The sequence below is a fragment of the Olea europaea genome, chromosome 23 (genome assembly GCF_002742605.1).
Source record: "Olea europaea var. sylvestris chromosome 23, O_europaea_v1, whole genome shotgun sequence".
Classification (NCBI taxonomy): domain Eukaryota; kingdom Viridiplantae; phylum Streptophyta; class Magnoliopsida; order Lamiales; family Oleaceae; genus Olea; species Olea europaea.
Genome location: NC_036259.1, coordinates 10,571,133 through 10,598,126, shown reverse-complemented (window position 1 = coordinate 10,598,126; position 26,994 = coordinate 10,571,133). Strand labels below are relative to the sequence as shown.

General features: G+C 33.9%; 1 protein-coding gene across 3 annotated transcripts; it reads right to left on the bottom strand.

Moving 5' to 3' along the window:
* On the bottom strand, positions 1 to 26,548 carry LOC111372357. 3 transcript variants are annotated; one of them, XM_022994656.1, is made up of 13 exons: positions 26,402 to 26,548; positions 26,092 to 26,162; positions 24,643 to 24,691; positions 24,499 to 24,547; positions 23,219 to 23,289; positions 20,172 to 20,230; positions 19,780 to 19,887; positions 15,542 to 15,599; positions 13,868 to 14,004; positions 13,728 to 13,784; positions 9,907 to 10,004; positions 402 to 580; positions 1 to 330 (listed from the first exon to the last, which is right to left on the bottom strand). In XM_022994656.1, the coding sequence occupies exons 2-13, from the start codon at positions 26,146 to 26,148 to the stop codon at positions 260 to 262; spliced, it is 993 nt and encodes a 330-aa protein (XP_022850424.1). In that variant the 5' UTR covers positions 26,149 to 26,162; positions 26,402 to 26,548; the 3' UTR covers positions 1 to 259. The 3 variants fall into 3 exon arrangements, with proteins under 3 accessions (XP_022850424.1, XP_022850423.1, XP_022850425.1); XM_022994655.1 differs by having other exon boundaries at positions 26,408 to 26,548; XM_022994657.1 differs by having other exon boundaries at positions 206 to 298; positions 26,408 to 26,548.
* Between the last annotated feature and the right edge of the window lie 446 nt (positions 26,549 to 26,994).

Genomic DNA, 26,994 nt, shown 5'->3' with positions numbered 1-26,994 from the left:
TAAAATAAAATTGGAACTAACTAAAATAAAACTTCTCCGGAAGGTGAGTGACTCATAATGTATGTATTTTATCCACTCTAAATAAAAAATTTGAACTCTGTCAATGAACACAGATTGCCTTAAAATATATACACGATTGAACAAAGCAATTTTCCACCTGCAAATGAGAGAAAAAGAGATCTACATAACTTTCATTGCCCAGTTATTTTCTTTTCAGTCCATCAGAGCATCCTCCTCTGCAGTTCCTATAGGAACAATCCTAGGCAAAATTTTCTTGTGGATATGTTTCTTTAAGAACCTGGGGCAAGTTCAGAACGATCTCAGCATATGCTGTCGGGGAAAATAAGGTATATTAGTGTCTACATCGGTAATCAGTAACAGGAATGCACAATCTGACTGACCTTCAGGTAAACTCATTGATCGTAATGCATCCTCTGCATATGACAAACGAGTTGGAATAGGTTGAGTTTCTTCCTTCGTGTTCATTGTTACAGCATGCATCGGCCATGCAAGGACACTGACCCCGGTTGGAAGTACGGACCTAAGATCCTCCGCGTATTTAAGACTCAATGTAACCTTGCTGCAAGTGGAAAAACAAAAGCACGCTTGAAACTTGTGGCATCTAGAAAGAAACCTAGATAGAATTTAAATCAGAAGTTTATAGAAATTAAACAGATAATTTTTGTGAATCCATGCATAAAAGGATCCACACATACATTGCTGCTACCAATACGGTTAAAAAACATTAATGCAATAAATATGTAGAATGGTAAGGTTGCATGAAAATACCATAACTAGAGAGGGAGAGGCATCAAATCATCTAAACTAATTACCAAATCATAGCCAGTTATATCCAGAGCCTTGTAAAAAGTAATTACTACAAGTCGGATGTGCCACTGCGAAAGATAAAGAAAGATGCTTATTGGAGTTGTAAAATAACTACCATAATCATGTAAAAGGTCGATACAAGATTAGATTGTCCACTTAGCTTCAGTATTTGACATAGTACAGCATGCAACATAACAGCACCTTCCATAAAAACAAGATCACATCTTATTGCCTACAACCGGCGCTCAAGGATTACTTACTTAATTTTCCAATATTAAACAGAAAATTAATTACAATTTATACAAGTGGCACATATATGGCCGAACAATACAAGAAATCAATTAAGACAAATAATTACCAAACCATAATAAATAGAACATAGACTAAATGAACGTATACTGATATGGGGATCCATATTGTTTGCTTTTTAAGTTTGGTGCTTCAACAAAATGAAATCTTTAGCAACCACATAATGCTACATTGATATTGGTTTACCTTTCATTATGTTCTTGCCCTTGTTAATCGGAGCTCCCATACTTCTAAGATATGCCTAACCACCGTCATTTAGTATAACCTCAACATTTATTTTGTGCATGTTTGGCAAAGCTTATAATTTCTTATAAGCTGGTCAAGCTTAGCCAAGCAAGCACTTCGAAAACAGTGTATCTAACATGAACATGGTAGCGTGAAAGACGGGAGCAAATTTATCTAAAATCAGAATCATCTCCACTAAGGAAATGTAACTATCTTTCTTATTCTCAAGTATAATATACGAAGCATCAATACATTCTTAGGAAAAATGTCTTTTAACTACCAAACTCGGTACCTAAAGCACGGTTGGTCTAGGTTGTTGTTCAATAGAACTTATACTTGATAGGCATCTTACAATCAAATAAAATCCCTGTAACACTTTTCCAATTGTCCAACTCACTAGTGTACTACATATAACATCCTCCTCTTGTCCTCGTTATGATCATAGCAGTGAAATACCTAAACCAATAACTTTTTAGGTCACTGCGATCCTCTACAGAAACTCCACACTCATCCTTATTCCAAAGAAGATTTATAAAGAAAATTCAAGTGAAGAAGGCTGCTGAAGCTCAATTTCACTCTGGATTTGTGTTCCAAATGTTCTCTACACTTAATTTCAAAAGTTTTGTAATATATTCCCCAAACCTTTGGATATTCTTCTCTTCTATGAGTTAATTGCCTTCATCATCTTGATCAATAGATGATTGTGATGACGACATCGGACGACGTTTACTTATTTTATTTAAGCTTTATTTATTTTCTTGGATTATTATTTAAATTTGGACTTGTATGAGCTCGGGCCCAAGTTCGTTAGGGTTGCTTTACTATTTAAACCTATTTTGCATTGTAATTTTCAGTTGATAATGAATGAATAATTATTTTAGTGGCTTATGGCGCATCTCTCCCCTTCTTCTATTGCATTCTTCTTCTATCCTCTCCCTTAATTCTCCATTCTTTCTGAATCTTTGTTCTGTTTCTATTAATCATCCTATTGGTGCTGTATCAAATTTGGTATCAAAGCCGAACCATGGGTAATTTCTTTTCTTTAATCCAAAATTTATTCATATTTCCTTCCCAAAATCTATTGGAACAGCACGAATTAAAAGAATTTTTGGTAAAGGCAGCAGTTTTTTCTTTTTCTTCAATTTTTAGTCTTAGTTGGGAAAAAAAAGGTACTATTCATCGCGAGTACTGTTCACACAGAATTTCAGTTTAGTATTTTGGTCAGTTTAGTATTTTGCTGCTGCTCATAAAAAAAAAATAAAAATTGTGGTGTTGTTTCACAAATCCCAAACCCTAGCATTCAAGCCCATTTAGCCCAACTAACACAGCCTACTCTTTACGACCCAGGCCCACTCTCCAAACACTAACCCCAGCTGGCCCATCTCTATAACAGGATCCAAACCCTTCCCATCTGGTTCAGTTCCAAATATCCAACCAAGCCCGATTATAACCAATCCATTAACATCAAACACCCCACAGTTTCACCCGATTCCTCTCTCACAACCACTCTCTTGCTGCCATCGCCTTTAATCACCATCACGGTACCACTTCATTATCTATTGTGCTCAGGCATCCAAAGCACTACCGCTTCATCGCCATAGGCCACCACCACCAACCCAAGATCATACACTTCCACCACAGTTACCACACTCATATATTTCCTCGTCCATCTCAACAATCTAAAAGTCACAGTCATCACACTCAATTTTACGTTCACACCAGAGCTAGCACAAGTTACAGTCAACAGAGGTTAAAACCATTGGACACGAAGGGAAGAATAGAAGCATAATTGGGGCTTATAAGTCGGCAATTCAGATCAAGCGGCATACAAATAATCAAAACTAAACAACAGGGAGTCCATGATCTCTATTTAGTATTGGTTTATACTACTGCTTCATTTTTAAAATTGCATCAATTAAAATCTTGTGCTGCTATTATTGTGATAATTTTAGCATTAAACCTCACTTGATCAAAACCATTAATCGAATTGACACCAGTGACTGAATTGACTTCCATTGTTCCCTACTTAAATTGATTGGAGAATTTGACTAGTGTTGACCCTTGCTTTGCCATTTTACATGTACTAGCAGTATTAGCTTGTTTTGGATTTAATTAATCCCAATATTTAAAATTAAATTAAAAAAAAATGGCACAAGTTATTTTCCATTGCTTGCACGTATTGTTCACTGATCTCATCATAACACGTCATTTAGCTGGTATTACATTGCATATAATTGCATAGTGGTCGTCTTGTCATCTCTATTTCCAATACATTGATCATGGATCCATCACAATTTGATGCACTCACTAGACAATTAGCGCAACTTGTCACTAGCCTATCGACTGTCCAATTAGATATAACTGATACTCGTGAGGAAAAAAAGAAACCCAACTGCTAATTTGAGCAATTTTAAGCGAACCCCTCGTTTAACTGACACTAATTCTAAAGCGCTCATAATAGACAATATCATCATGGACAAAGTGATCAAAAATATTTTCGACGCGATCGTAGGAATAGGGATCAGATTCGTAAGCGAGAACGAGATAATTTTGAAATTCTTACTCAATGGAATGCCCTTAAACAAGGAAATCAATCAATGACTGAGTATATCGCGCAATTTGAGGAATTTCGAACCAAATGTCATTTAATTGAGGATGGAAGTATGACTTTGAGTAGGTTTAGCCAAGGTCTGAGAGATGATCTTAAGCGCGAGCTTTTCCTTCGAGGTGTCACTACTCTTGATCACGCTTACTTTTTAGCTCGAAATTATGAGTTGATTATTAGTACTCCATATGAAAAGCGTGGTCATCGTCGTTCACCCATCTCATTAGCGTCGCCTCATCATAAGTCTATCATAAAACCTTCTCCGTCTAATGTTCCTCCTATTTGGAAAAATAATTGTAAAGGTCGTGATAGTCCAAAATCTTCTTCTTCATGTAGAAAGCGTAATGGCATTCATCTTTCAATTTCATTGGCTCCACTTCCTCCTGTTAAGTCCCTTCTAGGACCTCCCCCATCTAATGTGGCTCCACTTCCTCCTGTTAAGTCTCTTCTAGGACCTCCCCCGTCTAATGTTCCTCCAATTTTGGAAAATAAGGGTATAATTTGTGAAACTCCAAAAACTTCTCACTTGCTATGCATCATTTGTAAGGATTTTGGCCACATCTCTTCCAAATGTCCTAACCGAACCTTAGTCATAGAAGAACGAAAGAATGCAATAGAAGAGTCGTTAGAAGATCTAGCATATGGCCCTAAACTTGAAGATTTTGATGATTATAGTGAGAACACTTCCTTAAGTGGAATCCCGACCCTTCCCGAGACTTTAGAAACTATACCCCTTATTTTCGACAACTCTCGATCACATGTTATATGTCATACCCTTACCCAACTCAAAGAGTTTGATGATTTCACTAGTCACCCTTGGAGAATCCAGTCGCTTGTTCTTAGTACTAAATCGAAATTCTTCACTACTGACCGACCTCAAACTGATGGACAAAACGAAATTGCTAACCGAAGTCTTGGCAATTTATTATAGTCTCTAGTCCAGAAAAATCTTGAGAATTGGGACTCGATCCCCCCAATTGTTCACATCGCATATAACAATTCTATGAATCGGTCTCTAGGTCTAAATCCATTGGAAGTTGTTCATAGTTATAAGTCTAGGCGACCGTTAGATCTCATTCCGATGTCCTCGCATGCTAGTGTGTTGTTGTCAGCTGAAGCATTTGTATATCATCTTCATGACTTGCATATTGAGATCAATAAACAACATGGCGCAAGTAATGCATTATATAAACTTCAAGCTGATTCGCATAAACGATATTTTGAATTTAATATTGGGGATTATATCATATTGCAAGCTTGTAATGCTGGTCCTTTAAAAATTTTAAAGCATGTTGGTTCAAATGCACATGTCATTGCCCTTTCATCACATTTTAGCCACCACTCTGCTTTAAATATTGAGGACTTCATTACTTACAAATACCATATTACTTCCTTTGATGATCCATTTCTACCTAACTTTGTGGACCCCCAATTTGACTATATTGATATTTCTACTTTAATACCATCTATCACAGCAAACAAAGATAAAATTGATGTTATTTTAGATAAACATGTTGTATTGACCAATGATGGCAAAATTCAGTACTTCCTTATTTGTTGGGTAGATCGATGTACTTCTTATGCTCCTCATTATGTACAATCATGTGAAAATGTTGAAGATGAGGTGCATGAGTATTGGTTATTTGAAGTCCAGTATCAGCACTTGGTTAGAAGGAAAGATCAACCCCCTTGGTCAGATCATATTCTTGGGAATAAGCTACAGTTTTCAATACTATCAATTATGGAATTTCATTACTTGGTTCGTCAGAAAGATCGTCCCCCGTGGCTTGACTTGAAGTATTTGGAGTATCAGATTGACTGCAACCTATACTATCTATCAACTCGACAGGGTCGAGTTTTTCTTCCACCCCGGGAGAGTTGATGAGGACATCGAATGACGTTTACTTATTTTATTTAAGCTTTATTTATTTTCTTGGACTATTATTTAAATTTGGACTTGTATGGGCTCGGGCCCAAACTCGTTAGGGTTGCTTTACTATTTAAACCTATTTTGTATTGTAATTTTCAGTTGATGATGAATGAATAATTATTTTGGTGGCTTATGGCGCATCTCTCCCCTTCTTCTGTTGAATTCTTCTTCTATCCCCTCCCTTAATTCCCAATTCTTTCTGAATCTTTCTTTTGTTTCTATTAATCATCCTAATGGTGCTGCATCGGATTGTTAAGTGAATATGTGAATCTAAGATGTTATCGTTCAATTTAGACCTAGTAGAAATCACCTTAGGTACTAATTACAAGAAAGAGATAAACTTCTAGGCGTTAAGTGACCCATTTGGTAAGTCTCGTTAATTTAATGCAATTGATTGGTTTATTAATTTATATAGATATATTATAAACTAACGCAATCAATTAGGGTTAATTTCATGATCAAGAGAGGTAATTAACTACATTAGGAGAATTGGGTTAATAAATTGAAAACGGGTCGGACATTAAGCCTATGTTTGGACTCCATTATCTCAAAAACTCAGATTTTTAAATTCATTTTCAACCATTCATTCTCCTGTAAAATAATATTACAGGTCAATTGAAATTTTTCCTTTTTTTAATCACGCATACTCCAAAAAATATTACTCTAAAATATATTTTTCCAAAATTACATTTTAATGGAGCCCAAACAAGGGATAAATTAAAAATTGCAAAGTTAAAAGACACAAATCAAGAATTCTTTTTATTGCTTAGACTCATATTCCCAAAAAAGTGGAACTAGATCACAGATAAATGAAAATTTTATTGATAATGTTATTATTTTAAGATCTAACCGGTTGGATGCCAAATCAGAATTCCTAACACTTTAATCGATTTTCCTTAAACTTCATTTTTTACTTGTTAAAATACTTTTTTTACACTACAGTTTAGATTCTTAATAAAAAAACTGATGAACTTGTGTGTTCGACTTTTGAATTGAGCTAGTTTTAGTTTACTCAATTGTCAAAATAACAATCCCTGTTGGATTCGACACTCCTCATCACTCTATTACTTGTTCATGATACCATATACTTTTGGGATCACATAATCGCACACGAAACAACATTCCATCTACGTGCCTTAGTTCTAAATAACCTAAAATGTTTATATTTCAAAGGTCTTCAAAGTTCTACTTACGATTTATTCCCTTTTAGTTTCGTTAACTAAAACTACATGATTGGCGAATAACATATTTTAGAAGGATCTCACATACATCACACAGCCTAGCATAAATAGAGGAAAAAATAAGGCTCAAGGTAAAACCTTGACACACAAGCCTATAGAAGTTGAACATTCTCTCCTATTACTACCTAAACAAAATTTACCCTTTGTGATTACTCCATACATAATGACAAGTTAAGGAGCCGTTCGGTACCCATTTTTTTCAAAATGTATTTTTCTCTCTTCTTTTCAACCACATTCTTTATTAAAATAATATTACACGTAAATCAAAAATATTTCCTTATTTTTTAACCACACATTTCCCATCAATTTACTATTCAAAAATGCATTTTTACATAAAAATGGTTCACAAACACCCCCTAAATAAAATTTCATTCTCTGAGGCGCCCAACCAAATCTTATCCATCAGCATCATATCGGAGACTTTTCTAGACCAAATAAAAACTATATATAGATATTTTTTATTTCTTCTTTCTAATTTCAATTTAAGAATCTGTAAAATAGATAAATGCTTCTATTAATAAGATATTTAGCATCTATTTGGACTCCATTTTAATTTTAATGCATTTCTCTCTCTTCTCTATTTAATTATACATTCTCTAATAAAATAATATTACACATAAACCTAACATTTTTTCTTTTTTAACCATACATTCTCAAAAAATAAATCACTATTCCAAAATATATTTTCTCCAAAACCACATTAAAATAGAGCTCAAACAGTGACTTACTTTGACACACATTTAAATTGGTTTCTAATACCTTTAAACTATATCTTTATTTATTCCAAGGATAAGAAACCTAGTCGAAGACTACAAGGATTAAACATAAGTTTCATGGAAAATATGATTTCAAAAAAGTTTGATTCATTTCATGTTTATTTAGGTTGGATTAAATTCATTTTCATATTTTCAGAAGATTGTACTTTATTAAACTCCCCTTGACATGGGATATCTTGCTCTATAAAAGGAACCAAGGATCCTTAGGTTACAATATTGATTATATTTCATCCTCCTAAATTCTTTTTCTCCATTCTCTAATTTTTTTCTCCTCTACATTTCTTTATCTTCTTTCACTCTTGCGCTCCTCTCAAACTCTTCTTTGTCAAGTTCCGCATCAATTTGGTATCACATGTTCCTCTAACTAAATGATTCTCGAAAAGTACTACGCAGTCTACTTTTCATTCACGACTTCATCGATGACTCCTATGATTAAATCTGTATTTAAGAAAAAATAGGATTTAATAGAGTTTGATTAAATTTATATTCTTTCCTGGAAACATTGGTTTTAATATTTTGATTACATGTTTCAAATGAGATTCTTGCTCCAAAGGGATTTGGGATTTCAATTTTGCTCTCTATAAACCAAAATAACATACGATTGCGTTAGATCATCACACACTACGTTCAAAATAAAATAAAGGGCATAATTAGCAAAAAGATGCCAATTCCAGGGCATAATTAGCAAAAGATGTCAATTTGTGGGTTGCTTTGTTCCCAATCTGGGAAACAAAACGGCAAGAGCCACAACTAATCAAGAAAGGCTTACATTATCAGACGGGAGTAAACCATGAGGAGCTAAATTTTTCTTCTCTTCTCTAATGCTCTCGTTCTATCCATTCCTCTACATTCTCTCTTATTCTTCTCAAATTCTGTTCTTTCTCTCCTCTCTTTCCTTGTTAAGTTCTGCATCACACCTCTATCTCAAATTCAGAGCATGATTTATGAACTTAATACCTCTATAATTTATACAAACTTTAAATATTTTGTGCTTATGATTAGGAAAACATTATTCGTATACTATTAAGATCTAATCGAACAATTTTCTCAACCATAGAACACCCATCTCAGCCAGAAGTTTCAATACTTAAATGGGAATTTCATATAGACTAATTGTTTTTCTCATCTTCATCCTTTTCATGGCTTCCCTCAATTCTGAGACCCATACTATCTGTACAGTAAAAATCTCTATCCTCAATACCATTAAATAATTCGACGACATAATCATGTATCTATGTGATATTGCTATTAGACGAAACACTTTATTTTCCTCTTTATTACTTCTTTTTCGATTTCTTAATTTCCACGTATAGCGCCAAGAATTACCTTACACTCCTTGCGTGATGAGACATCTACCTTCCAAATATGGATGAAATCTATTTCGAGAAATTTTGTCCATTTTTAGAAGTTATTGAATCACTTTTCTTGAAGGAAAAAAAATGTTTCTCTTCCCCTATCTTTTCAAGCAAAAGAAAATTATCTACTCCCCGATAACTCACTTGTATTATATTTTGGTTGTTTGATCAATTAAAAATCCATTTTGCCATGCTGAACACCGAGTATCAGATGATGCACATACGCGTGACAACATCAATATTGGGCCAATGTGGCACTGGCACCTAGAGTCAAAAGATATATCCGTGTTTTCTCAAAATGAACACAATAATTCATTCAGTATTCACCCTCCAGTCACACTGGCTATCGCTAATTCGAAAGGTTTTGTTTGAAAACCCAAACCAGAAAGGTTTCTTAAGCTATAAATAACAAGCAAGCCTGAATAGTAGTTCAACCTTTTCAATTTGTCCATGTGCTGTGCCTCGATAAACATGTGAAAAGTAAGAGTCACGTAACTTCAAACAAGACAACTGTTTTATAAAGACCAAGCTTGAAGGTGAGAAAAGGAAAAAGCAAAACTATGAAAACAGTTATGTTGTTAAAAATTCACCGAGATGGACTAGGAAAAAATATATACACGAGAAGGGTTACACCTACCAATCAAAATCATCAAGGAAAAATTCAACCATATGATATGGAAGACTGTGATAAAGTTCTCCAATTTGATTTCCATACAGTTCCTTTATAAGACGGACCTGGAGAAAAACAAGACAAGCAGTTCAGAAGATATGTTAAAAGAAATCAGAATATTCATGTCAAGAAGATACTATAAAAATGAAACTACAATTAAAGGAAAAAAACGGATTTCATTCTGTGGAAACTTCAAAGAAAATGAAGTTTGATAATCTTGATGCAATATAAAGAAATACTGAAATAGAATATGTTCTCTTACATCATGCATAATTCTATTTAAAAATTCATTAGATTTCTGCTAACAGCAGCTGCAGAAAGCTGCAGGCAACTTGAGACCTGAAGGCAGATTGCTGAAATCATAGCCACAGTGAAAGGCAGCCTAGACATGGTGCAGCACAATGTGCATCCACACTGAATAATCTACCTAAATCCCCATAAAGTAGGGATATCAGTTCCAAGAGTTCAAGAACATTCTATAGAAGCCTGCATGTAATACCCCAAAAATCCTTTATAGTCATTAATCATGAAATTAGGACCTTAGTATAAGAGGATGATAGAGGACCAAATTGCAAATCAGCCAATAGTTGAGGGACTACAAGAGCAATTTCCTAAATTGAGGCCCATCCCAAAATTCCGAAATTCCTTTATATATATATATTGGAAATTAGATGGAATTAAGTAAAGTTTTTTATATGTGAAAGACAAATTAGGAAAATTATAATTACGTGGGTGGGTCTATGTATGTATAATTGTATATAATTATGGTCGATTGATTTCAAATATAGCATTACTACAATTATGTACGTCTATATATGTATAATTATGATATATTTATTTAAATTATTTGTTACTGTAATTACGTATGTCTATTTATATTTATGTATCAATATATTTAATTATGATCGATTCATTTCAAATATAGTATTACTACAATTACGTAAATCTATTTATATATAATTATATCTAATTAAGATTGAATTATCATGTTACTACAATTAGGTGCATCTATGTATGTATAATTAAAATATAATTTTTTTCGACTAATTTCAAATATAGTATAACTACAATTACGTACGTCTATTTATGTGTAATTATATATAATTACGATTGATTGGTTTACTATAATTATAGATAACTATGGTTGATTGATTTCAATTATAGTATTAATATAATTATGTACATCTATATATGCATAATTATATATAATTAAGATCGATTGATTTACCATAATCACGTGCGTTTATTTATGTATAATCATATATGATTATGGTTATTGATTTCAAATATAGTATTACTACAATTATGCACGACTATATATGTATATTTATATATAATTATGATTGTTTAATTTAAATTATACCATAATTACTTGAGTCTATTCATGTATAATTATATATGATTTAAGTTGCTTGATTTCAAATGTATAATTATATATAATTATGATCGATTAATTTAAATTATATGATTACCATAATAATTAAGTATATATATCTGTGCGTGCGTATAACTATGATTGTCGCACTACACACGAAGTTCGTAAACGATTGTTTGAGGTCAAGTTCTTCCCTAGGTGTTTTATCAAATTCCCTTAAGATTTATGAGGTAAGTGTATTCATATGTTGTATGTTAAATTGTTTTTCATACTTCAGAAGAAGGAATTCGATTTATGAATATGATATAGGTCTTATATGTTTAAGTTCAATGGACCGGCATTCTATAGTGCTATGCATGGAAATTATAGCAACGAAGTTGGGTTCTTAACTCTCTCGTCTCCCTATGTATGTCATGATTATGTATGGGGATTATGGCCACCTAAGTTTGGTTTCTAATCCCTATGTCTCCTTATGTACATTAAGAATTCCAAAATTTTAAATATAAATTACAATTTATGTGGCTTACTTATTGAGATTTCATCTCATTATTTATGATTTTCCCCCTTTTAGGTATTTGAGGTTAAGGCATTGGAGTTTGGAATAAAGAGGAGATAATTTAGGAATTTTTAACAATAAATTTCATGACTAAGAATGTGTGTTATTTTTTATTATTGAAACTTTGGAAATAATTATATTTTATGAAAGTTATATTTTTAAGATACATATTTAATGACCCAAAGGGTAAGTTTTGGGTTGTTACAGTGCCTATATTGTAAACATCTTGGATATTTTGTATACAAGTACCTAGAGATCATCTTTCAACCATTTAATTGAATTTATCAATCATGTCCCCTTGTGGAGGTTACAATTCACAATTATAAACAAGGGTAAAGAGCTTTTTTTGGATAAGGAAAGGGTAAAGAGCTCATTTGCAATAATCAAGTAGTAGAGAGAATTTGTGAGCAATAAAAAGAGTCCATTCTTTCAAATTCTTCATTAAATTTCCTTGTGTGATTTCCTAAGTTCTGTATTTATCTACACACCATTGTGGTATTTTGAGTAGTTGATCAATAAAAAGTTTCCATTCTGTAGTCATACCTAACCTCATGAATCACTTGATTTTTTATGATTCTAAAAACTCAATTTTGAAGATAAAAAGCATTTAACTGTATCATTTATTCTTTCGAGAAAACAGAGCATCCCCACCTTTCCGCAAGAGTGGATGGACTTTAATCACTTACTTTTTCTATCTTGTGAGTAATTCTTAATTTTTCGATTCCTAGATATTGTTCTCAATGATTCTCATAATGAAATTAATGATTTTTAAGAAAATTTAACATATACAAATTCTTGGTCCATACTATCGATACATGCACATAAATTACTGGAGACAGAACAATTTCCTTAACTTTATAAATTGAAAAAAACAAAAGTAAAACATGCAACATTTAATTTGCAAGAAGAAAAGAAAAATACAAATCAGTAACTCAGCAAGTTAATCCAGATACTTCCATTTAGAACAGAGGTAAAAACAAATCTATTTGAAAAACCAGCCTGTCTTCTTAGATTAAGAGTCCCAAAGAGTGAAGCAATTGCTATCCCAAAATTTTTGGCTTTTAAATGTAATATTTCCTGGCCGAGTGGGATTTATCTCCTTGAGCATGAATGTGATTTACGAGGGATTTATTGCAACTTATTTGAACTTGTCGAAGAAAAAAATGACTTCTCATAATCAAAACATTGCACCTTAAGATCATTAAGCAACTAATCTACCCGAGTCCAAAAAGTCAATAGATATCCATTGAATAACTCTTCAACAGAAGGCCAACAGATGAGTATAGCTACACATGAGATTGCTTTAGACTATGCATTTCAACCCTTCACTCAAGTTGGTTACTGATCTTCTGCCATCACAAACTCAAGTTTAGGAGATGCTACACTTCTATCTCCATCAACCTTTTTTTTTTTTTATCTATACAGAACAGGGGTCGAGGGAATGTATCATCTAGAGGATAAAGTAAGGTCTGGTAGTTCTGGAGTTAGGAATGCATGCTAAAATTACACAAGGGAAACCACCGGTATTTAAAATACATTTTTAGATCATTACTGCATCGGTAGCTAGCGTTGGATTGGGAATAACTCTGTTCTGTAGCTAGAAATTACGCTTACATGAGTAAACAATATGTGTTACTCAAAAGAAGAAGAATTATTTGAGAAACTGAATCAAATTCTATGGGTTACTCAAAAAGACGAAGAGGTCTTATTAGATAAAAATTGAATCAAATTCATTCAAAAAAAGGGAATATATAAATACAGAGAGAATTAGGATAGGGGAAAAAAATTATTTTATATAATATGTAAAGAAAATTAAATTGAACCCTTCAAAGATGTATCCGTAAAGGAACAAAATACCTGCTCCCGTCTATCAACATAAGCCTGTAATAAATCTCCCATGTGGTCTATGAATTTCTGAAACAAGATAAGGGAACTGATGCTTTGAGATATGGATAGTCAGCCAATGAACAGTGATATATTTAAGCGACCAGTCTCACCATTGCATTTGAAGAGAGAAAATCATTTTCAGCTTCACGTATCAGCAAGAAAAATGGAACTGTGTGTTCAAGAACAGTCATTTTCTCAAGAAATGACTTGCTTTCGAGCACACAATGGTACAGGTCGCAAGGTTCTCCTGTTAGAAGTCAGAGTGATTATAAATTTCCACTGCACAAATAAATAAGTTCAAAATGGGGGCGCGGGGGGGAAGATGGGATGCGTAGATTAGAAGTTGAATGTTTAATATTAAGCGGCCTCTATAATTTAAAAAATAATTGTGTCGCAAACTGAGCTTATTTTTTTATTATTATTTATTTTTTTTTTATTATTATTATTATTGGTGATAACAGTACCCAATCGAGGTCATTTTGGTGAAGTTCAATAAAACTCGTTCTAATGCCACGTCTAGACGTAGGCAGCAAAGATGGTAAAAAATTTAATGAAGCTTCTTTGAATATGAAAAGGAACTACAAGATCTGGTATTCATTTGAGGTTATTCTGGTGAAGTTTGACAAAACTTATTATAATGTATAGTCTAGATGAAGGCAGTATAGATTGCAACAAATTTAGTGAACTCGTTCGAGTAATCGAATTTTAGAAGGAACTACATTTCTGCCAGGAAGAGGTTCTAAGGCTTTTATTTGCAAGCAGAGTTATGCGACAAGTGATGACATCTCAATTTAGCTTCTTCTAAGTAATTAACATGTTACTGCATCAGTTGTTTAGTACTGGTATCTTTTAAACAACTTCTATTTCATCGATTGGCTCATATTGTGGGTCCTCTCTCTACATTTATCTTCTCTTAATGATCCTAAAGCATGTACACATAGGAGGTTAGGCAAACATGTTTACTAAGCAGAAAAAAGGTGAACTCTAGTTTTAACAAGTATATATAATCTTATGTCACCATTCATGCAGCCTTCGTTAAGGTGTACTGTGTTGAATATAAATCCATGGATTTGCATCACCAGTAACCAGAGATTGTGATTCAGTTCCAATTCTACTTAAGTAGGTTTTTAGATGTGATTCTAACTAAGTAAATGATTTCGCTAGGGAAATTACATATAACCTAGTATTTTGCAATTAAAAGGACATCGAGCCATATCAAGATTTTCTAGGACAATCAGGTCTACTTCTTCAATATCTACTACATTTCTGCATTTCCATGCTTTATTACACTTGGATAAAAAAATTACTAATTCCCAATCACAATTCAATTTTCATCTGAATGAACAGTGAGATTGCAAGTGCACGGGGCACCCAATAGAATCAAGGACAAAGGCATGTTATTGAGTTTGGTTGGTAGAAGCAATTTTGTGGGTCTCTGGCCAGTTAATTGCTTGAGTTCAAAACTTAACATAAAAAACTCTCTCGAGTCTACTCTCATTTATTTTTTCCAAGATGTTTCCACTAATGATTTATATGCAACCAAAAAAAAAAAGGCACAAAACAAAAAAAGTCATCCTTGTAGCCAGGATGGCTCAATTAATCACGATGAACTGTCAACTAAAAATCAACCTTTACAAATTGGTTCACAAAAATGGAACATCATCAAATATGATACTATGAGAAACAATAAATCAGAGAATTGTTATAAACTTTCAGCAGCACCTGATATTTTTTCCATTTAGTAATTATCCATACTCATATGAAACCAGAAAGTTTGTAATTACCAGCAAATGATGTCTCATATTGTATGCCAATCCTTCCTCCTTCCAAACAGCAAATTGTCTGCTCATAAAGAATGCCTTATTAAGTAGTCAACCATGTTGTTCATAATCAATTAAACTTGCTGCCATTTATCTAAGCTTCAACAGGGTCTTAAACAGATGCACAGAACAAAGGACAAATGTGAAATTCTAATATTAGTTATTTATGCAGTTATTGGTCTAGAATTACCTTTCGCCATTAAAGTTTCTCATTATTTGGAGACATATTCCTTGTAGTCGGAGAAGTCCTTAAAGGAATTGTGGGCTTATGATTGTAATTTCGGTCCACCTGAATTAATACAAAGGTTCAAACAAGCCTCCAAGTCTACCAGCAAATATTGCCTCCTAAGTCACTTGTGCTACAAGTTTACCACAGTTTAAAGGGATAAAATTCAACATATCGATAGACTCCCGATTTGATTTACATATGCAAAAAGAAATAAGACCAAGACTATGACTAACAAAGGAGTAGCATAGGCAGCAAGTAACCAGGAGTCAGCCTAGCAGCACAGACACACTGTGATTTACTTTCAGTCATTTAGTTTTTTTATCCTGGGGGGTAATTGAATTAGTTCAGTGAAACACTAATAAATATGATGGGGAGGGGAAGTAGAGAGGATGTTGAGTGAGATGTTGAAAAAATAGGGAGAGAACCAAGGCCTCTCGAATAGCCTTGGGATTGTCATTCAATTTCTGTTCATTTTATCAATACACAAACAGTTTGATGTGATCATCCATTGAATATAACTTGAGAATTACATTTCATAAATCAGCCTACTGATTACTGTTACATAGCAGTGGCCTGACCATTTGAAAATTCAGCCAGAGTGCAGGATCTCAGAAGGAACCTTCTTCAGTTGAGCAGCAGAACAGGGATCCTCACAGTAGAATCAGTTGAGCAGCTGCTGGTCCCCTATCAAGTGGTATCAGAACACTCGATTCTAGGACAGATGGAAACAAAATTCAGCAAAGAATTGGAGGAGAAATGGAGCTAGTTATTCAATCAATTTGATCAGATGATGATGCGATGGATAGGAGGAGACCGAGGCAAGGGATTCTGGATTGGATTTGCTAGGTCGACTAAAAACATCAATATTCTATGATGGCAGTCCAGATTGGCGGCTATGGGAAGTAGAGGAAATTTTCATAAGGAATCGATTGTTGGAGAGGGAAAAGGTGGAAGCCGCTACAACATGTGTGAACGGTGAACCTTGGGAGTGGTTTCAATGGCTAGATCATCATCGATCCATGCAAACTTGGGGAGAATTGAAAGAGTGGATGATAGTCAGATTCCAGCCATCCACAGGAGAAAACTCAACGGAGCGTACCTTTGCTTCTGAAATTCCACCAAAGTCCAACAAGGCAGCCACAAGTATGGAAGACAGGAATACTGGTGGGGAGCCATGGCAAGCAAAACATTCGGTGGAAAAAGATTTGACAGCGGCTGCAACCAAACCTACCCTTACCTCTGAAGGTCAACCAAACTCTGAGAGAACTGAAGCTAGAAGAGACCGCCGGAATTACAGGGAGAAGTTTGTTAATGGGTTTTAATCCATGTTACGGGCTTGGAACAGAATGTTAGAGCTTCAAGGTTTGGGCCAAATTTTAAAATTGGCCTAAAGAGTTGAAAAGCAAAGTGAGACAATGGAACAGGCCCAACTGAATTTCAGCCCAAATAAAACTAAACTTAGTTTGCTCAACCCCTCTGTAAGTTACAGGGTAACAGCCCACAATTTTACTATTATCATAAGAGTCTCCTATCTTTTCACAGTAAATTCCAAATTGACGGCATCTAATATACTTTGTCCAGCAAAGATAGCAAAGGGAGTTGCAACTGAATCCCAGGCAACTAATGTGAGTGTTTATAATGCTGCTTTGGCATTGGGATTGCAAATCAAAGGACGAACATACTTAGAGATGTTGGAGAAGATGTAAGAAGATGAGGGATCTACCTGCCAGATGATGAAATCTAAGTGAATGACTACAATTTCACAAGAGAGCATGTGCAAACAGAAAGAAGAAAATTCTTGCTTTGCCAATTGCATATGCAAAGTCTCTATTGCAAAAATTAGACATTTCGTGGGTAGGGAAAACTGGATATGGAATTGGCCTGGACACTATATTGGTGATAGTTGCTCGACTGAGTAGGTCCGTCCACTTCAAAAGGTTGAAACATCCATTTTCCGTAGTGACCATGGCTGGAGTTCTTTCAAGGAAAATGGTGTGGTTGCATTATGAATTGACCAACACAGCAAAAACTTCCACCTTGAGAACAAGGTGGATGTCGGGGGGGACGAGTAATCTATGACTAACAAAGGAGCAGCAAAGGCAGCAAGTAACCGAGAGTCAACCAAGCAGCAGATGCACTCTGTGATTTACTTTCAATCAGTAAGTTTATTATCCTTTGAGGGGTGGGTAGTTGAGTGAGTTCAGTGAAACACTAATAAATATGATGGGGAGGTACAGTAGAAAGGATATTGAGAAATAACCAAGGCCTCTCAAATAGCCTTGGGATTGTCATTCAATTTCTGTTCATTTTATTGATACAAAAACAGTTTGCTGTGATCATTCATTGAATATAACTTGAGAATCACATTTCATAAATCAGCCTACAGATCACTATAACATAGCTGTGGCCTGACCATTTTCCAGACGAATAGTTGAGCAGCAACTGGTATCCTAACACATTTCTGATAAGATAAATAGGTGAAAGTTTAAATATCTCCTGGGCACCTCAACACCAAAAACGGCATGGTCTAAAGAGGTGCCAGAGGCGCGCGCCTTGAGGCCTGCTTTACAGCGAGACGCACTTTTGTGCCTTGAGATGGTACTTACAGTACTTTTTCAATAAGATGGGGCCTCATTGAACAAGGTGCACACATTAGTATGTCACCTCTCAAGGAGTGTTAGGGGTGCGTCTCAATTTAATTGTGACCTTTGAGTTGTTTTTCATTTTTTATTCTTTCCCTCTTTTTTAAGTGTAAGCATGAGTTTCATTTCTAAAAAGGGCTTTTTACATAGGCCTATTCTCAAATAATAAAACAAAAATTGAGCTCATCTATTCTATTTATCGTAGGATAACCAGTAAAAAATCCTAAAGAATTCCACTGTACTACCCCACATCTCTCCACTTCAAGAAACAAGAGGCCGTCTTCTACAAAACTCAAGGCAGCACCAGCAATTCTAAAATTTCCGGCAGGTAAATTGCTTTTATTTATAATTTTTTTATTAATATCATCTGCTCTCTCTAATTATTATTATTATTATTATTATTATTATTATTATTATTATTATTATTATTATTACTACTACTACTACTACTACTACTACTACTACTATTTATCTTCTTGTGTTTCTCAAATTCTTCTTCCGCAAGATTGCAAGGCAACCACACAATCATGCATATAATTCAGCAAAAATTCCAGTTATTCTGATTCTAAGATTCGGGCAGTAAATTTCTTTCATATCATTTTATAATTTTGACTTTATATATTAGCTTGTGCAGACCTCACTCCGCCTTGAGGCTTACTCCTCACCTCATGAGCTCAGTACTTATTTACACCTTTTTAAACATTAAGTATAGCATTGCCAGTCTCTCACCCGTAAATCACTTGTGTATCAAGTTCACTCCAGTTTAAAGAGATAAAATTCAACATTTCCTATAAGATGAATCAGGTGGTAGCTTAATTATACCCCTAGGTGCACCGCATAGGAAATGGATACTGAAGTGTGCCACTGTAGTATGCATCAGACTACCGTTTCCTTCATATTTAAATTTGGTTCAGAAAAGTATTCAATTGTCCCCACCAAGAAAACAAGAAGACTTCCCTCTTGAGACGAGGGGAACTTGAGTACTTCAACACTAGTAACTGCATGTGCATAATGTGTAATAAAGGCTGCCAGATAATGCTGAACTCTTATACCAGCGAATGTCAATTGCTCTAGATATGCCATTCACGAAGCAAGAAAATAATTTCACACTAAGGCCTAAGCCATAGGGAAAGTACTTGGCAAGAGAGCTACAACTCACAAGTACTCTTAATTCTTTCACCAGCAGATTATTGATCACATCTATAAGGCAAATCTCACTTTATCATATAGATAAAGAAATTGATGCATGACCAGTACTAAACGGGTAGAAGTTGGTTGAAACCTTTCTACACTTCTTCTCTTTCTTCAATACCAGGAAAATAGAAGAATACCTTATTTCCAGCTCTATAAGTAATCTTTTCATGAAAAGGAAGTACTGGCAGCAACGCAGTTGTATCCCCTGACAATTGTGCTGCCTTTCTTTCAGCCTCCATGTGAACCTGCCATAAATAACAACATAGTGTCACTCTGAAAGTAGAAACTTGTATGAAGAAAAAATACGCTACCAATAAGCAAGCAGCAAAATCAGAGCACAAAAAGATGCACATGAGAAAATGGAGAGGAAACAAAAAATTTCCACTATCACTGTTTTCCCAATGAATTTCAGAAAGGACCTTTTTTCTATAAAGAAAATCAATTTCAATTGAATTTTCAACTCTATAATCTCCATGGCTAATGAAAAGAATTATTACTAAACTAGTAAACCGAGTGACTGAAATCATACCTGCTCCCTTATTGTTGCTAATAAACCATCATTCCATTGCTCACCATCGAAGTATTTTTCTGCAAATTAATTAACATATTAACAAAATTAACAAGTAGATGATATTTGAAGTGTGAAATAACGGTACTCTAATGGAATTCCAGGTAAGTTATCCACCAAGTAAGAAGCAATTCAAGAGGCTAGCAAAAGCATATAAGAATATTCAGAATATAACCAATAACAGGCCTAAAAATGAACACAATTTTCAGTTGAGGTATAAGTGCCAGAACTAGGAACAAACCCCAGAAGAAGTTGATATGCATTTAATAATCAACAATCTCGTGAAATCAAAATAACTTGTGCGAATATATTATCGAAAAGATATATATTCCAATACCTTACAGTTTAACAGTTTGAAAATTTAATTATAGTATCAAATAGTAAAAGGAAAATGCAAATATATTTTGTATCTTAATCTTATACATATTCAAACATACATGGAAATCATGACTTTAATGAAGTCGACACAACAAATCACATCAAGATAAGAGCGTTAAGAAAAAAAATTCATACAAGTGAGCGGTGATAAGAGAAATCATTTTTTAAGGAATCTAAGGACTAATATTACAATAATAAGAAATGTAATCTTCTCAACTCTTATTTTCTGGAAGAAGAGTTGAAAAGAAAAATGCCGACAGACATAATCGGACAAGAACTAGAATTGTAGAAGAAGGGGAAGGGAGAGAGGAGAAAAAGAAAGAGAGAAAGACAAGAAGAGGAGAGGAGAGGAAACAAAAAGAAAGACAGAGACGAGAGAGAAGAGAGAGGAGGAAATTAGAGAGGGAAGGTGTTTATTCAATTTATCGAAGACGAGGAAAATACAACAATTAAGCCCCTTTTATATAGGGTTTTAACTAATTTAATTTAAGTAGAAACAACTAAAGAAAGAATATTTTTATTTATTATTATTTTTTTAATAATTTGTTTTGAGACTCGTTTGAACTTTTTTTAAACTATTGGGACTATGTTTGAAATTAGTTCTTTATTTTTCTTTTCTTTTCTTTTCTTTTTCTTTTATTTAAATAAGAAAGTATATTCATCATTTTACAGCTTCTTATTGAGAAATTGGATAAAAATGATGTTTTGCACAATCAAATGTGTAATTAAGGGTGAAAATGCCAAAAAATGAAAGGTGTGGACTTTTTAACAATAATAGTGAAAGTTAGGGATGTTATATGCTAATTATCCTTTCTTATTATAAGGCTAACAATTAGAACTATGGAAATAGAACTGAAAAGAAAATGACGAATACAAAGTCGAACAAAAACTAGAATTGCAGAAGGGGAAAGAGGAGAAGAAGAGAAGAGGAATCAGAGATGGACTTGAGATAAGAGAGAGAAGCAAATAGTTTATCCAATTTATCAAAGGCAAGTAAAATACAATGCATAAGCCCCTCTTATCTAGGGTTTTAACTAATCTAATTTAAGTAGAAACAACTATAGAAATTACATAAAATGCTTGAAGATATATAAAATAAACCCTATTTACTATTCCTAAAATAAGAATCAAACTAGGAAATTCTCCATATAATATATCTAATAGGATGGTGGGAACAATGAACAAAAACTGGATTTGTAGAAGAATGGGAAACAAGAAGAGAATAAGAGAAGAGGAAATGATGGAGGGAGAGGACTCAGAGGAGGAATCAGAGAGAGATGAGAGAGAAAAGAGAGTGTTTTATTCAATCTACGAGTCGCTAAATTAAAATTTATTTTATTTTTTGATGATCGTGGGTGTTTGGACCAACTTATGCGCATCTTGACTAATCCCACAGGGCTCTGAAGTTTACAGCCGAATATTCACCTCAGTGGCCCTAAGGGAACTCGAACTGGTGATCATTGGAGAGCAAATTCAAGACCTGACCACTGAGCTACCCTTTAGGGTTTGCTAAAAAAAATGCAAATATAAAATGTTATGTAATATGGTTTATGTAGAAAAAACTAAAAAAAAAAGGGTCAGCTCGATTGCAAGCATGAAATTTGCATGGAAAGAAAATAAATTCAAGGTAATTCAATAGCGTGGAACTTATTTGCATGGAAATTGTCAATTAAATGTATTTGATTGATTTAATTTTGAACTTACAAAATATTATACTTGTCCGGCTTTTATTGGTGGGTAGATGGGAAAGAGTGAATAGATGGGAGAGAGAAAGAGAGAGTGAATTCCTTAGAAAATAAAATCCTACTCCCCCTAAAGAAAAAATGATTTCATTATCGCCATGATTTCTAATTATGGGCGAGTTGACTGACTTTGCAGATTATTGAATTTAAGTAACAAGAACAGTTTTCACTTTTCACAACTCACCTTTTCTAAACTTACAAACCTTTTTTATTGTTAAGGAAATATGGAGTCTACAACTCAAATTCCAGAAAAATATTAGGCACCCAGAACTTCTATGTTGAAAATAAACTCCTGATGGGCCAACAAACATTTTTTTGGCATTTCCCTTCAATCTTCAATAAAGACGAGTAGGAGTTCACTGCTGTATTTAATATTATTTAGCATAATTACTACTTTATACTTAGTGGTTGACCAAAGAAAGAAGTGGAAAAATATTATTACACATGCAGAAGAAAGGAATTTTGTCTAAGATTCTATTCTCCCAAACAGATTTTTGCAGCTTTTGGCGTAAGACAAAGTGGTCGGATCACAAACTGTTACACGGGGGTACAATTCCTCCAGAACTCGGTTTTTTTTCTTCCTATGCTTTTAAATGGGCTTCACTCCTATGTCGATATCTTAGCAGGTTAATGCATAAATGTTTCCTTATCTTGCATGACTTACATATCTACCAATTCTGTCCTTGCTTGGCAGTTGATGTTAATTTAATTATTTCAAAAACTTATAAAAAAGATATACAAATCACAGATGATGCATGGATCATTATGAGCCAACAACATATGGCCACTTGCAAAGAAGCACAAAATGGCAGCCACCAACAGTGTTTTCTAAAATTTATATGAACGGTTAAAAAATATATAGTGCTCAAAAATCATATCTAAAACTACCTTGAGTTTGAGAAGCACGGGCAGCTTCAAATTCCCTCTGCAAACGCTCAGAAACTGTCTTGTCAGAGTCCCTAATGAAATCAACAGCTTTTAGAACCTCTACTATCTATTATTCATTCACTGAAAAGATAAGGTCTATATGAAAGAATAATAAAGCAGATTTTCCTTTGCATTACAAAAACACCATGATGACAATAATGATGATTGGAGCCTATTCTATATTTACAAACCCTCACTTGCATTTTTTTAACTTTTTACATCACTAAGCACTTCCCAGTTCTACAAAGGGGTGGACGAATTTACCCTGTGTTCCCAGGCAGGGCCCACCCACCCTCTGGAACATTCTTTTCATCATGAGCCCAAAATGATCCCATACGACATTGTCAGTATAAACCCAGCTCGTTAACATCTAATTGCAAAAAATGGGTAAAGAACAAGAACAGTAAAGAGAACTGAAGCCAAGCCTATTCAGGTGCAAGAAGTAAGACAAAGTGAAATAAAATTATCTTATAAAGTTGATGTTTCGTATTTTAAGCTGCAATGTCAAAGGAAGTCCATCAGCATTCAATACACATCTAGATAGAATATAAGGATAGACTAGGATTCAACATGTTAACCTAAGCCCAGAAGAGATTTACAAGATCTAAACGTGGTCCAGAATCCCCTGTGAACATGAACACTATTTCAGCCCCATTACAAATCCATGGATTTCGATCCTTCCCAATACAATCACAGTATATGAATAATACTCAACATAATCTAAGAATATCGGTAGAAGCAAACGAGGTCTAGATCTGGGAAGCCAACTTAGGCAAATCCCTTGTATTCTGGAAAGAACCCTAAAGCCAAGGCCTAACTCATTAATAATATATAATTGGTCCCATTACTCATATAGCTGAATCCAAACTTCAGTCTTATTTTCCAATGTCGATTGAAGCAGATTATTTTTACAATCATACATACATACAGTCATATTTCTTTTATAGATCAAAAACTTCTAACATCCTTCTAATTCCACAAACAAACAGTTGTCTTACAGACTTACACTATTGCAATTGTACAAGTTAATACTGGCCCAGAAACAATTTTAGATATTACCAACCAGATATGTAGTCATTGCTATCAGTCACTTTACAAAGAAATTCATCTCATGGATCATTCAAGCATCAAAGCCCGCAAAAACTGGAGAATTCACGCTTGAGGAAAAATGTCAATCATTTATGTCTAATCAATATATTTCCCTATATGCAGGAATTACAAGTACTCTCCAGTATTTGTACCTAGAAAGGCGCTCTTTTAGTGCTCCATGCCTTTTAATGATATTTGAAACTGCCAGGAATAACAAAAATGTACATGTTTGAAAACTGACGCATTACAAGGATACTTGAATCTTGAGATAACACAAATTATGCAAGAGAAAATACATCTCGCCCTGGCATTCTCCAGTTGCGCATCTTCTGCTTGCACAAAATTCTGGCACACAGAGAAAACAAGGGTATACCCATCAACATATGAAAGCAAGCAAAATAACTACAATGTCAGCCCGAATTCAGACTCCAGCGCTCCCCCAGCCAACCCCTCAAAATATATTTGATAATAAATAAATAAGACCAATTTTAGAAATAGCCATGTATGATATGGTATTGTAGCAAAAATCATGATATTGAAATCTTGCAACTCCTACATCAACTGTTCATTGATATGCCTATGACACATCATGGCATATATTACTAAGCTGAGATATGGGTAACAAGTACAACGCCAATAATAAACTTGTAGTGGACGATATAAATATTTTTTGCCATTAGATCAGAGCAAGCTACCTTTTCTAAACAGATTTGAGGAAATCAAATATTTTACAACCACCCAATTTCAGAATTTCTCTTGTTACATGACTAATAATATCGTGTAATTCTTTTGAATGGGACATGCTTCAAATTTGAGCAAGAAATGCCAACTATCTAAGTCATCCTTTCCTTATTTTATCCCCAATTTGTGCTAGCTCCACTTATAAGATTATAACCTCATCTCTGATTTGATTGTGACTAAACATCCATCTTAATCTACTCAATTCTATTCCGATTATTTTTTCATCATTTTTGCCTTTAATATCCCAACTTCCAATAGCACAGCACAAATCTATGTCCCTTCCACAAAAAGTGTGTGATAAGGAATGTTTAGAATGTTTATCATGCAAGAACAACAATAGAAGTCCCTTAAATAAATTTAGTATGTCTTACATGGATTTGAAACTTTTTCTGTTTCCAAATAGTAAAAGTGTAATATTCCATCCCAAAAATCATCATTTTAGATGATGAGTGCTGCTAACGCTTATAATTACAACAAACTAAGATTTGTTCCCAATAAACTTGAGATCGTTTACATGTTTACTTGTAATTTATCAAATTAAATTCGAAATACGAGAGGTTGGATTTTGGGAATGAATAGACAGCAACTGGGAAGTCAAATATATGTTTTATAATTTCCTTACTGGCCATGAACTGCTTATACCAAAACAGAAAGAGACATATTTAGGTCAATTTTATATATTCACGTAATCAAAATCAGGTGTCATGGTGCAAATTGCAAAACAATATATCAGGTCCCTTACTAACTATACAGCAATTTACAATTGATGTCTTCCTAAAGTAAAGCTGATAAAACATTTAGCATAATGGATTGCATAAGGTAGAATGAGAGAATGGCATACCCTCGGATCATTTTTTATAGCTACAAGTACAAAAAATGAACAGCTTCTAAACAAATTAATGGCCTTTCTATTAAACCCATATGCACAGACAACAAAAGAGACATATACAAAGAACTAAAATTTAGAAATTATCAATCAACGAAAACTGGTTTGGAAAAGTTACCATTTCTCCCATATTCCTTGGGATAGGCCTCTCCTTAACTTGATCGAATTGTTGCATTTATTCGAAGGTTCCTATTCAGAAAGGCACGGATCATAACTCTAACATATAAAACTTGCGAATAAAAGAGGGTAAAAAACAGAGCAAAAATCAGATGAATGATGAAAGTATGATTAAAGATTGAAAATTTTCTTTCAAATTGAAACAAATATGCATAGAAAAACTTTATGAAAGTCGATTTCGTTAATTAAAAGCAGCAAAAATTAAGAATAATAAAATGATACGAGGGAAAAAGGCATATCAAGTAGAGTACCAAAACCTTGTAGAATTCAATGCCCAATCTCTTGAATTTCTCTGGTTTCTATTTGATGGCGTGAGTCACCAAAAGCACCTGGACGGGCAGGCAGTGGGGTGAGATTTTGGCTCGGCGATGCTGATGCTGATGCTGGGAAAGACCTCGTTTGGTTTTAGAATAAATATTTTTTTTTATCAATTTAAAATCATGGCCCATCTGTTAAAATTCCTTCTTCTTTTTTTTTTTTTTTTCAAATTCATTGTTTTATTATTTCACTCACGCGTTTAATTATATTCTATAAAAATATGTTAAAAATTTAATTTTTAACTATATCAAAGAGGACTAAGTTAAAAATAGAGAACATTAGGATTGGATTTCTTACCTTTTAGATAATCTCTCTAATTTATTTAATTATCATTATGTGATGAAAATTGACGATGTGATTATTAACATTGCGTGTGACTTTCACGCGATAGAGGGCAAACCCATCAAATTGATTATCCTTTTCCTAATTTTAACATGAATCTCGCATTGTTAAATAAATTGGGGAATTAAAGTTCACTTCCAAAGACTAAGCCCCTCGTTTGATGCATATTAAAAACTTTTTGTTT

What these genes read in the sequence shown, in the direction of transcription:
- LOC111372357 (XM_022994656.1), bottom strand. Translation starts at nt 26,148, where the DNA reads ATGCAACAATTCGATCAAGTTAAGGAGAGGCCTATCCCAAGGAATATG. An exon ending in CTAAAAGAGCGCCTTTCTAG is followed by an intron (nt 23,290 to 24,498) that starts GTACAAATACTG and finishes TGATTTCATTAG; the next exon opens with GGACTCTGACAAGACAGTTT. An exon ending in TTCCTTGATGATTTTGATTG is followed by an intron (nt 581 to 9,906) that starts GTAGGTGTAACC and finishes TTCCACTTGCAG; the next exon opens with CAAGGTTACATTGAGTCTTA.